This window comes from Vespula vulgaris, chromosome 2 (genome assembly GCF_905475345.1).
Source record: "Vespula vulgaris chromosome 2, iyVesVulg1.1, whole genome shotgun sequence".
NCBI classification, from domain to species: Eukaryota; Metazoa; Arthropoda; class Insecta; order Hymenoptera; family Vespidae; genus Vespula; species Vespula vulgaris.
In genome coordinates, this window is record NC_066587.1 from 12156171 (window position 1) to 12173981 (window position 17811).

The following is a 17811-nucleotide window of genomic DNA, read 5'->3' on the forward strand; positions in this document are numbered from 1 at the left end:
CTCGTAATCCTTTCAAAAATCGTATCATAAATCATCTTACAAAAGCTCGACGATTTATCGATTTTGCTCGATAAAAAGTTTTCTGAATTTTTTTATGGACATTTGGAATTGAAGAGGAAAAAAAAGAAAAAGAGAAAGAGAAACCACAACCGGAAGAGAAATTATTTTCTTTTCCCTTTTTTTTTTTTCGTCGGATGATCCATAATTCAGCTTTTTCTTTAGTACGTACGATCGAAATTGTTGATCGTAGGAAAGCCGAAATATACTAAGCACTTAAGTTTCTTGTTCGGCACGAATTACGAGAGATCGTCGATTTTATGTGTAAAGAACGATCGTTTAACCGACTTCTTGTTTTATTGTTATAACGATAAAAAGTAAGTGTGTTCTTGCGACGAACATATGATCGCGTGACTGTCCCTCTTTTCCTCTCCCTTGCCCCACCTCATCTCCTTTCCCCTTATATCATAGTATCGAGTTAAAATGGGTTAAACGAGTTACCATATCGTAGGTGAACGAGGGAAGCGGAGATTAAGATCCGGCTGAACTTCGCGGAGACTTTACTAAATTTGACGCAATAGTTTGTCTTAACTTTCTTGAGATCGTAAACCCGATTATTTCATACTACCTAATGAAGATAAATTACTATACCGTTACAGGGTTAATCAGATTGTTTTTGGACAAAAACTAATTCCCTTTTTCTCTCTCTCCCTGTCTCTCTCTCTCTATCACTCTCTTTCTCTCTGTCTCTGTCCGTCTTTCACCATACATATATATCCAGATTTTAACGTTTAAATGTAATATACGATTTAAGAAAAGGAAAGAATTCGGTTCGAAAATGGAAGCGTTAAATCTTCAAAGTCATTACCGAACGCGATAGAGGGTGAATTTTTTGGCGTATCCCGTTCGAATTCGAGTGCCGATGACGTACGTTCTATCCTCGGCTTTCTACAACAGCCAATCTATCCTTCTATTCCATTTCACTTCCTTCGTCTTCTCTCACCACTACTTTGGGACACAATGAGACCCTCCTCGTCGATGGTCTCTCGAACACTTGAAATATGGTTACAAGCCGAACGACCTCGAGACCGGGAACACCTTACGATGTCCGGCTGGAATGAAACTTAGATTTTATTGCCAAGAACCCTGAGCTTCAACGATGACCTCTACCAATTTTATGTACGATCCTATCCCACCACGTACTCCTGTTTTCGAACGTACGTCCAATATCATTCCCAGCAGCGTTCTCTCCTGTTTCTATGAGATTATAGGTCTTTCTCTCTCTTTCTCTCTCTTTCTCTCTCCCTCTTTTCCTTTATCGTATCCGGCCTTTTCATTCCGGAAATATTCTTCTTAGCGATGAAACGCCCGTTCAATGATTGTTCCAAAATTTCTCTCATGGTACTACGAATATAAAGTGTACTTCGGTTTCTCGAGTGTCGAGAGTTGATAGCCAGTATAATCCATGCGAGTGTTTCTAGTGCTACTTTAAATATCAAATTTTCTCCTTATCGTCTCTCGTCGTTTTCGTTCTCTCTCCATCTCTCTCTCTCTCTCTATCTATCTATCTCTATCTATCTCTATCCATCTCGTTCGATTTAAGTGTACATAGAATAATAATTGACATTAGTATTTATTAATCATTCGAAACGAGTAATGAATTAATCCTTCAAATCATTGATTAAAAAGGTTAAAGGTTAATTATCGGTTAAAATTCCGATAGAATATCATTTACATGAATTAACTTCACTGGGGTAAAGGTTACGGCGAAGTTTTATAACGAGATAATATTATTATTCCCGTGTATTTGCCGTGGAACCAGTTACCTCGAGTTTAATACGTTTGATTTGGATTTTAGTCGAAGGACTAAATTATCAGAATAAATTTTCTTTCGCTAATCGTGTATTTTTGTTTGTTTGTTTGTTCTTTCCTTTTTTCATCGTAAAACCGATTTATCGTGTAAAAAATTTCATATTACTTTGGAAATAAACACTCTGCGTTGTACTCACTTCCAAAAAACAACAGAGACGATAGCTGCCATCAGAAGAAGGACCACCGCGCACGTGATAATCAAGGCAGTGCTTTGTAGCGACGGATTCGTATGGTAAGACGCGTCGATCATCTGAAAAAAGAAAAAGAGTATTAATTATACAATTAGCCGTAAGAAACGATCATTAGAAAAATGACATTGTTTTATTATATCAATTTCAAAAGCGACGGCGTTAAATTCGCACCGGTATGTCGACTTTTCTGACGACAAGTTCGTAGGAGTTCATTTAATACCGTTGAACGTGAAGTTAATTAAACTCTTTGCGTAACTAAGTAAGAAAAAATAAAATTAAAAAGAAAAAAAAAGGAGAGGAAAAAAAATAAAAGAAGGAAAGAAAAAGAATAAAAAAAGAAAAGTAAAAGGGAAAAAAAGGAACAAGAAAAACGAAAGAAAACGAAAGAAAAACGAAAGAGAAGGAAATAAGAAAAAAGAAATTGAGGAGGAACGAGTAGAAGGGAAAGCAAAAGTAAAGAGTGGGCAAGGATGAAAGATGCAAGGACGAAAGCAAAGTAGGAGGACAGGAGAAGGTGGATCTCCGCTTTCCTTAATATTAATTACCGCCTGCTAATTACTTAATTTATTTAAGCTTTCACGTAGTAAGATTTTTACATTACAACTCGGACGTGCGACACAAAGGGAAAGCACCACGATGAAAAAGTTAAATAAAAAGTTTTTTAATTTTTCCCTCTTAAACGTATTCTCAGCGGTCTTTCGTGCTCTGGAATACGGTGCTGATAATTTTCCGCGAAAAAGTCGAAGACGTACGCGTCGTGATATCATGAAGAAAAACTACCTCTATTCGTTGACTTCATTATAGCAAACTCTATAATATTAACGATTAATGATTATCTTTCCAAGTACAAAAACGAGTCAATGAAACTTTTCGTAAATCTTGGAATTCTCGTTTCTCATCGATCTTTTTTACAGTTTATAATTTTTTTTTCTTTTTTTTTTTTAATACGTTTAGACGATTTGTCTTCTTCTTCTTTTCTTTTTGAACGCGAATACACGTGGAAAAAATATGAAAGTATCTTACTCGAACTAAAAATTAAAATCGTCATTTTGAAAATCATTCGTTGAAAATCACGTAATTATATCCGACGTTAATTTAATGTTAAATAAAATCTATCCTTTCAACGTTATCTCGTCGATGTAGACAAAGCGACCGGATTCGATCTCGAGAGAATAATTAGCAATATGCCGGACGTTATATGGAAAAGTAAACGAACTAAACTTGTATTGCAAATTGGTTTCAAATACAAACTCGCGTGGAAATGATTAAGGTCGAGGCAGCCATCAACGCATGCAAAAAAAAAAGAAAAAGAAAAAAAGAAAATTGGCATCCCTATCTAGAAGCGAGGATCCTTTGTCAGTACGATTGTTAAACGAAATTACGAACTCAATGCTACGCGTTTTCCAGATACTCGTTAAAAGAAATGAAAGAGAAAGGAATAGGGAGAAATAGAAAGAGAAAGAGAGAGAAAAAGAGAAAGAAAGAAAGAGAGAGAGAGAGAGAGAGAACAAACGCGTTTGGAAATAGCGATCTCGGGAAGACGGACATCCCGAGCAATTAATACAAACTTCATTGTTATAACAAAAAGAAACAAAAAGTATGCTATTAAAGGTTACAATGAATAAATCGAAGAAAACAATTTTGACGAATATATATATATATATAAGTATAAACGACGTATACATAGACGAATATATTCTTTTCGAAAAAAAAAGGAAAAGAAAGAAAGAAAGAAAAAAAGAGCAATTCGTCGAGCGATACTTTTACATAATATCTTCGTAAATACATAAGCTCGTCGTTTGTCAATTAAATATAATAAATCCAAAAAAAGAAGACATCGATATCGTAGAGAAAAATTCATTGTCCTTTAATCGATCAATAAAATACCATAGAAAACGATATGCCAGAGAAGCGACAACGTCCAACTTCCGAGATGAATTTCCGATGTAAATCGTAACAATGCATCGAATCTTGTCGGGTATTTCGCGATAACTCGTCTGTTACTTTTGAAACTTCGATTGAAACTTATTTTCGTCAATCTTATATCGGAGCAGTAGTATCCGATCGAACGATACTACGAACTATACTATGAAATATACTACGAAATATACTACGAAATATATGTGAAACTAGTATTCTATTGAGAACGAATACTTATGTAGATACGTATATAAAGTACATGATATGCAAACCGAATACACATCGAGCTTAGAAAGAACGGGACGAAACGGTGCCCTATAAGGGAGAACAGCAAGCGGAGCACAGTAGCGGTAGTGGTTGCAAAAGGGAGGAGGAGGATGAGGAGGAGGGTGATATCAATGGATAGTGCTCTTTGGCTGGCTCGTGTTACGTGTCGCGCCTACAAAAAGGGAAAGTGATTTTCATCCGAGGGGAAGGAGAATTTGCAGGAAGGAGAGACTTCCTTCTGGAAGAGTATAATCCACTATACCTATGTATACAGTAAGGTAACCAAGCAAGGAAGCAAGAAAGCAAGGAACAACTCTCTCTCTCTCTCTCTCTCTCTTTCTCTCTCTCTCTCTCTCTCTCTCTCTCTTTCTTTTCCTTCCTCCTACGATCCCCTATTCCTGGTTTCGTCGATTCTTCGAAGCTCGTCGATCGATGGTGTTGGTTGCCACTATATACGAGGCAGGCGTTTACCTGCCTCGGGAAAAGGTGATAAAAGCCGAGTGCTCTGCTATTGGAATAACAAGGATAGAACTATCCACGCGCCAGCAACTGCGTCCTTCTCATATCATGATAAGGGCATGCCTGTGGAGAGAGAGAGAGAGAGAGAGAGAGAGAGAGAGAGAGAGAGAGAGAGAGAGAGAGAGAGAGAGAGAGAGAGAGAGAGAGAAGGAAGCGGAAGAAGATAGGGTGAGAATATGCTGCGAGATAGAATATATTGTGTTACTTGTCGTTTGGCATCGGCCCAAGAAAAGCAACATTTATCAAAGAGAAGTACACACGCACACTACGCACTTCTTTGCGAACGACTTTCTTTTTCCTCTTTTTCCTTCTTCGAAGGAAAACTTCTTTCTTGCGTTCTCTCTCTATCTTTTCATCTTTTTTCCTTCTATTCTCCTTGTCTCACTTAGGTGAAAGCAGCACGTTTCCCTTTTTCCTTCTCTCTCCTCCCTCTCTCTCTCTCTCTCTCCCTTTCTCTCTCTCTCTCTCTCTCTCTCTTTCTGTCTGTCTGTCTGTTTCTGTCTCTCTCGCTTCCCCTTCTTTCTCTTTTCGTCTCATTTTCTCTTTGGACCCTAGCGAAAGCTCATCGCTCATCATTACGGAGATATTAATGGCGTCGGCTAATGGATTCAGCCGAGAGACTACCACCCAGTAAGAGAATCTCTTCCTTTCTATTCTATGCCTATACCTCCCACTTTTCTTCTCACCCCATCCTCTTTCTCCTTCTCCTTCTCCTTCTCCTACTCTCTCTCTGTCTCTGTCTCTCTCTCTCTCTCTCTCTCTCTCTCTCTCTCTCTCGCTTACCATGTTTTCTCTTCCACTCACGGAGAAATTTGGAAAATAAAGCTACTCCGGAATGATATATCGCCTTTAGCGTTGGTTCCTAAGCAGAGCTAGAAAGATAGACAGATATATATGTACATATATGGAAAAAGAGAGAAAGAGAGAGAGAGAGAGAGAGAGAGAAATAAAAAGAAACAGAGAACTCGAAATAGCGTAGAAAAAGAGGTTTCTTCATTCTGAATCTCGTTCTCGTAGAGGGGTGCGAACGAAAAAAGTGGAATGGAACGATGCCAGGAAGGAAAAAAATATTTATCTTCCGATTTTGTATGAGTGGATTGTACATAAGAATTTCGATGAGTCTGCTACGAGAAATCTGTTTGAAAAGAATTCGAGGGTAGTGAAGAGTGGAGAGAAGATGCGATAGAATAAAAAATAATCAGGAATAGGACAAAAAGTCATTTCGAGAAAAATTATTGGCGATACGACGAAATCGACTAGGATTAATGAAAGTTCTCGTTGTATTTTGCTTGGTATTATTATATGCAACGGTAATATATACTCGAGTTTGCATTTAACTCCCGCGAGATATACCTGCATTTACCTAATGCAACACGGAACGACGAGAATGAGAATGAAAGCTGATGTTGCTGTAACGAACTGTTAGATAAGGGATACGTAAATATCTTTTCTTATTTAAACGTTCAAACAATTACATTGAATTTATGGGAATATCGCTAATAATATTCTCCCTGTTGCTTTTCGAATGAAATACGTTTGGAATAATTTAAAGTTAAGTTATAAAAAAAAATTTTTAATAGTTCCCAATTAATCAATTTCTTTCGTAATTAATGTATAAAATAAAATAAAAAAAAAAAAACAAACAAACAAACGTGGGAATAGCAAACAGATCGTAGTACTTTTTTCATTTATCTTTTCTAAAGTTTCAAGTTATCATCTCTATTTTTTATATCATTTGCAAGAGAAAAAAAATGGAAGAAAATAGCATGAATCGTTTAAAGAAATCATGGAGTTGAATCAGTGGTATTTCTTGAAAATGGAAGAAGCTCTATAGTAATTATTCTGGTGTATTCTTATAGCTGAAAAGAAGATCGCCGAAAATCGAATGTGAAAGCTCGAGAAAGTGAAATCTGAGATGGCGTATTGTTTCAACGACGATAACGATGATAGAAAAAGAAAATGAGAACAAAAAATAACATATCGCGACTCTTCCTATCTTCGTACATCCAAGTTTAATTTTTTTTGCTCTCATATTATTTAAAAAATTAATGATACGAAATAGATCGATAAAAATATTATTATTTTTAAATTTGCGATTGAATATTTCTATAAAACAACATTAGGACACTTTCCAACATTCTATTAAATCGTTCTCAGAAAACATTCTAACAAATCTAATCCCCAAAAATGTTCTTAGAACTGATTAATAATTGCTAATGCAATTCAAATTGTTATGATAATAAAATAATACATTTGTATAAAACAAATAATTCAAGCAATTGTTTTGGCCAATAAGCAATATCTAAATTTTTACTAATGTATATTTAAATAAATAACGTTAATGTTTTCTATTAGAAAAATGTTTTGTATTCTATAAATAAGTAATATAACGCTATTGTATTTTATATTGAAAAAATATTTGATATCATATATGTAAATAAATTATACTATATATGTAGTATTTTTTTTTCTTTTTATAGAAAATATTTAGTATTTCATATATAAAAACATAAACATAGAGACTAATTTGTTTATCTAGATATAAAACACTTTTAGTATTTTATATTTAAATAAAAAACAAATATTCTTTATTCAATCAATATCTTTTATATTAAAAATCCCATTATTTATTGTTCAACCCGAAACATTGATTTTCAACTTTGCTCGTAAATATGAGCGTTCGAAATAATTATCCATGAAAAAGAACAATTGTTAACGTCTCTCCTTTCTTTTCTTCTCCCTTTTCTCATTATTTCCTCTTCAAAAAAAAAAAAAGAGCAAGAGAGGAAAAGAGTGAATGAGTGAATAAGAGAAAAAAAAAGTAGGAGTTCGTGTAAGAATTAACCGCCATGAAAACCAATGAACTTCCTTTAATAATTTGTGCAAGGAATGAAAAAAAAAAAATAAAGTAAAAAAAAAAGAAAAAAATCTAGAAGATAAAGAAAAAAAGCAAAATGGAAAGATAAAGAAATTTAGATCTCAGATTCTTTCTTTTTCAATAATCCTCTTAATAATTACTACGTCTAGCGCTTGGCTTTGTTTGATACTCGACCACGATCTTCGCTCGAATATCATCGGCTTTAGGAATTGGAGGATCGTAGGAAGTGAGTAGTTTATTCCCTCTCTCTCTCTCTCTCTCTCTCTCTCTCTCTCTCTCTCTCTCTCTCTTTTTCTCCCTCTCTATCTTTCTCTCTCTTTCTCTGCGCGAGCGCGCTTAAGTCTACGCGAAAAGCTCACTAGGGGTTCGGGCGTCGATGCGCCGACGGTTTGAAAGGTGGATGGAAGCAGAGTAGTGGCAACCGGTAACCAGATATCCGATCCAATTAATGGGATCCTCTTGGAAAACTCTGCCAGCTACGTTTCGTTCAACGTACGCAATAACGATCTGTAAACTGTTCGAATGAACGAACGAACGAACGAACGGACGGATGGACGAACGAACGAACGAACGAACGAGGAAACGGGAATCGAGTCTTCCTTGGGAATCAAGATGTTGAGTCATTGACTAGAAACTGTACCACTTTACTAATAAGTCAAGAAAATAATAAAACATATATATATATCATAAAAGATAGATATAATATAATTATAAAAAATATATATATATACATCTATATATCTTTATGAAATGATTTACTTTTTTCTTCAGTCTACAATCAGTCCTCTTACATATAAAAACATTGCCTACTTCTTTCTGATACAAATTTTGTTCAATTAAAACGTTACACATTAGAAAGACTGATATGTATATTTTCCAAGAAAAAGTAAAACAATTATTTTACATTCTTCTTTCTCAATATATTAAGCTTCAAAAGAGTTTTAAAGAACAAATCGAAATGTTATTCGGTGACAGAATTTTGGTGTTAACGTATAAAGATTTTATTATTAATCTCTCAAGATGAATTCGAGCAGATATCTATTTGTTTTAAGCAAAATAAGAAGAGATTAATTTTTGGTTACTTCAAAATGACAAACGATATTTATTTATAACTCGAAATAAGTTCGAAGAAAGTCAATTTGAACGTAGAAACGAAAGGTCTGATTGAAATGATCAAATGATCGGTCGATGATCGATCGGTTCTAAAAGTTTTGAGTGGCAATAAAGAGTCAGAAAGAAGTTTCATGTTGATCTCCTCGCGAAGAAGGTCATTTCGTCTCGCGATATCACCGAATTCGAATTGGTCTAGACTCGTTTGTTCTTCGGGTTACCAATCGAGAGAAAAAGATAGAGATAGATAGATAGATAGATAGATAGATAGATAGAGAGAAAGGGAGAAAGAAAGAGAGATAGGAAGAGAGAGAGAGAAAAAGATATTGAGAAAGCTCGAAATATAATATGCAAGAGAAGAAAGATAATAAGGGGCAATAATATTTTCATCGATTACTTCGTTTTCGCTTAAAAGGATTTCAAGAAAATGGATTTCATAATTCACATAGATCAACGACTATTTTTTACGTGTCACCGACTAGAGGTTTCTAACGTTTTATCTCGAGATATTAACTACGACGACGATAACAACTTTATTTCATTCCCCTGTTATCTCCCATTTATTTTTCTCCTTTATATCGTTAACTACGGCGTATGACATATCGCAAAGAGGTAGAGAAAATTTGCGTAAACTTTTATGGTATCATAAAAATCATATCGTGAAGGGTCTCGAACGAGTATAACAAAAAATAATAAGAGGATAAAAAGAAAAAGAAAAAAAAAATGGGAAAAAGAAGTAGAAAAAAAGAAAACAAAATCCAAGACAACATTATCGATTGGTGAAATGACATATAAATAATTTGAAAATAAAAAAAAATATTGGAGAAATGGGAAGTATCTCGATAAAATGCATGCGAACGTCGTTCGTACGATACACGTACGATATAACGATCGATACGAGTTTGAGGATCCTCTTAATAGTGCACATGGATGGGCTAACGATACTATCGAGACGGTTTATTTATGTATTGGGGCGAACCGAGCCTTTCTACTTGACTCTCTGTACTTATTCAATCGGCGATGAGTGACAGAACGAGAAAGGAAAACGAGAGAACAAATTAGTTCATAGCTTGACAAAATAACTATAAAGTCAAATTAATCCGCCCGATTCAAACAATAATTATCGTCGACATGGAATTATTGAAATATAATATGTAAATTATAGAAACGTAACTGTAAAATTAAAATCAATTGGCATCATTTTTTGTTTGTTTTTTTTTCTTCGTTTAAACATTATTTTTAATTTTAATCATACAAACAAATTTATTTCATAGTCGTGCTTTAATAATTTCGCTTAATTAGGAAAAGCATCAATAACGAAATACGATAACGTTCTCTTAAAATCATGAATAAAAAAGATAAAGTATATGCTTTCATCGCTTGCATTCGTATTTGTAGGTACGTAAATTGATGGCAACAATATCAAAATGGCTGATCATCGCAATCGTCCGTTTCCCTCTTACCTCTATATCACCACCCTACGTGCAATTTCGTTTCATCATCAAGCAACTTTCGTGTTCCTCTCGGTCACTTTGTGTACCTTCCTCTCGTGCACGCGCCGGCTTTCGTTGTCATCTTGATTCGAGAACGCTTCGATTAATTAGCATGGCGTTGTTAATGAAGCTCGAGTGAACAACAAAGAGAAGGACGTATAGAAAGGGGAGAGAAAAAGAGATGGAAAAAAAACTAAAAGAAAAATAGGGAATATGAGAAAGAAAGAGTGAGAGAAAAAGAGAGAAAGAAATTTTTGTTTCTTGTTTTAAATCGATATCTCGTTTCAATCAATCTTTTTCATATTTAAACTTTGCGTTTTATTATAGAAATAGAACAATTCCTCTCTCTCTCTCTTTTTCTTTCTAATACTTTATTTACTCCCCACATCTTTTGTTATTCTCGTGGAATCGATATCTCGTAATACGATATCTCGATATCTAAATTTTGAACGCGTTATATTATATTATCCAAGCGTATATAATCTCTTTATATAGACGAACGAGTACCTAATATATAACCGCAACTCTCCAGCCGAAAAACTTTTCTTTATCCTTTCATCTACACCCTCTCTTTTCTCTTGTCAGTTTCCCCATTCTCTCTCTACTTCTCCGTGAAGATCCTTGTGTAGAATAAAGCGATTCGAGTTTCCTGGATGGTCACGAGAGCGTGACCGCGATTTTCAAACTTTTCCACGACAAATTAATCGTTGCCGAGTAAAGTTAATAACACGTGATAGTTGCTACCTCGTTCGCTTCTCACGTTGACGGCCATATTATCGGCTGTGTCTACGAGTTCAACATAGGTGCGTTCAACGGGCGCATATATGGCTGAGAATTATTTATGCGATGATATGATAGATGAGAGTTTCGTAAGAGCCGGTTAATCTGGGGCGTTATGCTTGCCAACGTTGGAAGGTTCGAGCTGAGGATCGATGAGAGAGTAAGAGAGTAAGAGAGAGAGAGAGAGAGAGGGAGGGAGAGATTAACGTTACCTACTCTCGTCTTTTTTTCCCCTTTTTTTTCTTGTTAAATCTATTTTACGTCGAAATAAACGACGATTATAATCAAAAGATCGAAACGTTTCGTATCATTAATTTTGCAGGTTCATTATAAAATGTTCTTTGTGAAAAAATGTATTTACTTAATTCATACAACACGCACCACACGTACTTATATCAAATAAAAGTAAATATGATAGATTTACAATGAAACGATGAAATGATTCTTATTTGTGAATCGATCGAATATAAGAAATAAATATCGAAATTTATTGGATTTCGGGTACTCGTTGACGATATGAAAAGGAATAAAAGAAGATGAGCGCAAGTTGGCATAAATTATTTTACCGATTGTTATAACAATGGTGAGAAACGAGAAAGAGGGTAGAGACGCATTACGCGAAGGGAACACGAGCATGGGTCACGCACGCATTGAAAATCGTTTCGTTGATTTAACAATTCTCTCGCGTTGTCCACCCTTTGGGTTTTCGTTGGAACGGATAGGCCACCCTGCTATGGGACGCGACGGGTATTCTAATTACGCGTTTGTTCGAAAATTTACGCGCGCGCGTTACGTCGTAACGAGGGCGAGTGTTTACGTGAATATGTTCGGGCAACGAATCGTTAAGAGAAATCAACGTTATTTCCCTCGTCTCTAAGTCATTTTGAATTTTCACCGTAGCACTCGACAACGGGTTGCATATTTTGAATTTTAATAAGGCTTTTCTAAATTTATCAAGACGAAAAATTTCTTCTTTTTTTTTTAGACGGATCAGCATCGTATATCTAAAAAAAAAAAAAGGAATTTTCTTCCTTCGTTAGATTCAAAATTTACTATTTGTCTGTTTTTTTTTTCTTTTGTAGATTAGATCATTTTATTTACATTAATAGTATTGATATGTATATATACTAAAATTAAATTAAAAATGACAGAATTTGAATAAGAATTTTTATATGATTTTGGCGAACTTATCGTAATGCAACAATCGTATAATTTGCAATGGACACGTTCGAGCATGGCAATTTGCACTTCGCGCAATACTATGCAAAATTCTACGAGCTTTCTCTTATTCTATCATTCATCGCAATCTATATACATATTTTGATCTTTAGATCATTCGAATTTTACATATAATTCCAATATTATTTGCAATTCGATGAGAACCTGCAACACGTTGGATATATTATCCTATTTTTTGGATAATCCAACACCACGTTGGATTTATCTATGGTACATTACCATCAATAATGGTTACGTGGAAAATTGAATGGAAAGGAAAAAAAAATGGAAAAGAAAAAAAAAAGAAAAGACAAATTAAGTATCTATCGATAAACGAAAAGACCAGACATCTATTTTACAACGAGTCATCGTTACGAGCTCTATCCTTCCTCTTTTCGAACGATACATTCTACGCGTGTATCCTTTGTACCTTTCATACCCTTTCCTCTTTGTCCCTTCGTGTCCTTTTGAAATCCGACTCTTTATGTCCGTGCAAGGGTTCGGATGGCGCCCTGCAATTCGCATCTGTACCACGTGTTTCCCCAATGAATGGCCTTCGAACGAGGCAAAGTGGCGTGCCGCGTACAAACGAACGAAGAAAACGTCGATTTAATACAATCACGTACGATTCTTTGACCATTATCGTGAACAATGTAATAATACCTTAACGAATGACAAATAACAATAAATTGCATTGGAAAAAATACATTTTCTTTTTCTTTATTTTTTATTTTATTTTTTTTTTGTTTATTTTTTTCGACGAGTAACACAAAGTTCAATCTTTTTCCCTACGAAAACAGGTATTTATTGCATGGATATAGATATTTTTCTTTCATGTGTAAATGTATTGCATCTGATTTGAAAACGTTATATATGATCAAAGGGGAAGTTGTTTTATTCGTGTTTAGTACATATATGAGAATGTACGTGCAACGCACGTTGCTCCGGGTTAAGAGAACGAAGGCATTAGAAACAACGATTATGGAGTATACGGAGCGAAAATTTTTACGGTACGAGTCGTTTAACCGCGAGAACGAACGATCATTACTTTCGACTTTTGCAACGTTTCAAAGAGTCTCTATACCGAGAAAGCTTAACGAGTTCTCAAGGAAATTCTAAATTTAGTGTTCTCGGTGGATGAGGTTACCTGAGATTTTTTATGAGAATATACATTTCCCGTACTTAAATTTTCTCCTCTTGATGATCGTTACACTTCAATGGTATTCCTTTTTTCCTCTCTCTTCCTCTCCGTCTCTCTCTCTCTCTCTCTCTCTCTCTCTCTCTCTCTCTCTCTCTCTCTCTCTCTCTCTCTCTCTCTCTCTCTCTCTAACTTAATTAACAGAAATATTGATATTATCAATATTTATGTCCTCTCGTTGTAACTCGATAATAACTTCGAAAGTTTCAACGACGAGCATAAATATAAAAAAAATATATATCTATATAAATAAATAAAAAAAATATATATATAATTATCGTTTTCCAAGCTTGCCTTCGAATATAATGGAGATGATATTTTCTTTGCACGAGAAGCAATTAAAACGACGTGCGCCATCGTTAAAAAAGAAAACGAAGAAAAATGAAAAATAAAAATAAACAAAAAAAAAATAAAAAGAAATATAAAAGAAGAAGGAACCCTCGGAACGTTACGCGTCTTGTCTAGTAGTAGAGCATTATAAATTTAGAAAAATGATGTTTGAAAAACAGAAAAGAATATCCGTAGCGAAGTGGCGTTTAAAGTGGTCTCGGGGCTGACTCTTATCTTCCTCATCTCTGGCCAATAGAAGAGAAAGGCTGTTCATACTCGACGTAATGCATGTGAGTACGACGAACGAGAGATGTTTATATTGAAAAACATAAACGAAGTAGAAAAATAAAGTTATGAATATGAATCTGACCTTTTTGCGTGATACGATTACTCGTGTAGATAATAGGTAATAGTACGTAGTTACTTGTAAATAATTTTTTCTTCCTTTTTTTTTTTTTTTTTAATCATTATCATTTTCCACTACCATATTTACATAAATCTCGAGTCGATACAATCTTTTAATAAGACAAATTATAATTTGTACGTAACTCTCGATTATCGTAAACTCTTGGACGTGCCGATAAAAAGAAGGCAAAAAAAAAAATTAGGCCTAGTTTTCCCTCTCTTATCCTTCTGGCAATCGGACTTCGAAACGTGCGTGCATCAGCATAAACGAGAAAGATTTTCCGACGCACGTAATTCGATTCTCCTCCTTGTTGAACGTTCGATATTATCGATAAAATATTATATATATAGGGCTTGATATGTAAGCACGTAGGAATCTTTGAACGAGCATTGTTGGGAATGACTATACCAACCAAGGATTTCGAGTAACTTATTTATTATGGATAATCTTGGAATTGGTTTTGCTAGAGGAAGGCATTCTAATCGTCTTCTTGTCCCTTTTCCTTATTCTATGGATTAGGGAAAGATGTGAGGAAAAGTTTCGAAAAAAAGGGAAAAGAAAGATAAAAAAAAAAAAAGAGAGAAAAGAGAATCGAAAAAGAAATCTGAACAGATAGCTTTTCGTCGTCGAAAGGAACCCTTTTTATCGTATACCTAAAAGAAAATAAGAAAGGAAAGAGTTCGAAGATCTCCGAAATCTCCTTGTTTATTTCCTCACACCCAAAAGGAACACTGTCCTCGTCCTCGTCCTCGAAGTTTTTCTTTTCCGTTTCCGACACTGACAGCAAGTGTTATCTATTACCTCGCTTCCATCGTCCTTCGTTCTTTCCCCTTTTAACACGTTTTCATTCTCTTCTAACCCGATTTCGTCGTCCTTGTATCTAATTCCATCGATTGATATCTAATTTTATCGTTTCGTTTCATTTAATTTCATTTATAAATTTTACTCGAGAAAATTAAAATTCAAAGAATGGCTTCCTAATCGTAAAAGAAATATAAACGTAATTTTCAATCTAAACATTATCCATTCGTTTCAATTTGAAACGTTATTTCATAAATACGTAACTACCTAATACGATCTAATAAAGGAAGCCATACAATAAAATCATTTAACAACGTAATAAATAATTAATTTAATATACATAACAAATAATTATTTTCTTTCGTTTATAAACGAAGAAATTGTATCTATGTATCATATATCTATTAACGTTTTCAATACTATTTTGAAATGATCATATAAGATAAAAGACAGATGTATCTTTTCACTTTTTTTTCCCTTTTCTTTCTTCTTCTTTTTCTTTTCGTTGCCCCATTCCCTTCATTCCTTTCTCATCTGTTTTCTCGCGACGGTATTTTCGGTCTCTAAGCGAAAGGGAAAGTTTCAGTAAATCCGAGTTTTGTCGTCGGTCGAAAGAAAATCAGAATCGGTGATCGTCCAATTGCATGAAAACCAATTCGATAAGTTCGATCGTGCGTAATAAAGTTTGAGAGAAGGAAAGAAAAGAAAATGGACTTTAAGAGGGTTTTTTCGCTGAAAAATACCTAAGCTTTTATTCTTCCGCGAGGACTGTCGCAACGTTTCGCATAAAAGATCGGCATTGATGCTGAAGTTTGGTCCACCCTTGTCGTGCTCTTCCCTCTTCTCTTTCTCTTTCTTTCTCTATCTATGTATCTTTTTTCTACCGACCACACGGAAAACTATTAAGTCGAGAATAGATCTCTACGTGTATATACAAAAGCAAGAAACTACGACGTTTGCTTTGTGGCAAATCAAAGGAGCTCATTGTGTTTTTTTTCGCTTCTGTCCTTCAACGAACTCGAATACACGACTGAATCCCACTATGTTATATAGGTCCGTGTTGTTTATGTATTCGATCGTGCGGCGAATTTGCGACCCTTTCGAAGAAATCCATCCATTCATAAATTTCTCCGCATAAACTCGATTAGGATTTAAATAACCATTCTATTATCGATCATTACTCGTGCGTAATCGGATTATATATACGTGCGCCTTCACTTTTTATTTCCATTCAGAAATTACGATTTAATGATTTCTACGAAATTAAATCACATTAAAATTCAAAACTATTTTATCGCAGATTAACGTAATTATTACCCGTCGAATGTTTTCAAGGATATTAAATATATAAATATACATACATACATACATCAATATCAATGTTCGTCCTTGAAATAACATAAACGAGAGAAGAAATCAAAGAGCGATAGACGCGTATGATGTATATATAAAACGCGAATACACATTGCCAAACTTTCCAATCCATTTTCACTCGATACAAAAGGCATTTACGCGTCCTTGTTTTCACTATACTACATACACACACACACACACACTATGTTACGATATCTATTACTCGTCACATACATACATACATACATACATAGATATATATACACACGTATGTATATGACTCACAGGATCGAAGAGAATCCAACTGCGAGATATCGAAGCTCGTAATTTTCGTCCCTTCCACTTTGAAGGGATTTACCTGAACGAGAGAGGGTTGGCTCGGGTAGTAGAGTAGGTATCGTATCGCACGATACTTCGACACGAAAGGGGGTGGTTTTCGACAAACGTATACAGTCGATGACGACTACGTAGACGACTGCTGGATATAGAGGAAAGAAGAATATATAGCAAGGTGGTAGAGAGGTGGGGGATGGAGTGGGGAGAGTGTGGGGAGAGAGTGGGGAGAGAGGGTGGAGATTGGGGAGAGAGAGAGGAAAAGTGGGAGAGGGAAAGGGAAGAGTGTTTAACGACGCGGAGAGCAACATTCCGGACGTGTTTTAATATCGCCTGTCATTTCGTCCACGCGACGAGCTCCCTTCGAGCCGATGGTTATACACTCCCTAAAAAAGCCTCCCCTTGTGTCTAGCTATCTCTTTTTAACGGCCACCTCTCCTTCTTCTCCTTTTTCTTCTCTCTCTCTCTCTCTCTTTTTTCCTCTCGCTCAACGATACAGCATCATCGGCAATAACTGTAGCAGCCGCAACAGCCGAAATGCAGAGAAAGAAAGATTGATATAGAAAGGACGATGCGCTTCAACCCTTCTCTTCTTCCACGTCACCAACCCCCCTCTCTCTCTCACTCTCTCTCTCTCTCTCTCGTCGTTCTCGCCACCCTGGCCCCGAATTGTTTTTGATATTCGAAACGGAACGAATCTCGTCGCGCCTCGCCGAGCATTTCGTTGCTCCGCGAAACGAGCGTAAACGCATTTCGCGTTTTCCCTTTCGTGAAATTCGGCTCTCTCTCTCTCACACACTTTCTCTCTCTCTCTCTCTCTCTCTCTCTCTTTCTCCCTTTTTCCCATTATTCTTCCTTCTCTACTCTTCTTTATCATTTATCCGTCACTATCTCTGTCTTTCTATTTCTCTTTCTCTTTCTCTTTCTCTCTCTCTCTCTCTCTCTCTCTTTCTCTCTGTAGTTCGTCTTCTACTTACCAATTTTTATCCATGCACGATAAACACGCATGAATGCTCTTTTACTCGTCGGCAGTTCTTTATTTTTCTTTTCCTTTTTCCTTTTCTTTCCATTAGCTTTTTATTCCCCCACAATTTTATATTTATTTACAACATCGACATGCGTATCGAATACTTTTTCTGTACTGT

At 35.4% G+C, this 17811-nt stretch overlaps 1 protein-coding gene across 5 annotated transcripts in view; it reads right to left on the minus strand.

Annotated features, from left to right (window-relative positions):
* Positions 1-17811, minus strand: part of LOC127072710 (inactive histone-lysine N-methyltransferase 2E) — a 397888-nt gene that overhangs the window by 49608 nt on the left and 330469 nt on the right. For all 5 annotated transcript variants that reach the window (XM_051013347.1, XM_051013345.1, XM_051013344.1 and 2 more), the window contains one exon: positions 2007-2119. In XM_051013347.1, coding sequence (XP_050869304.1) covers positions 2007-2119 — 113 coding nt within the window. The remainder of the gene's footprint in view (positions 1-2006; positions 2120-17811) is intronic.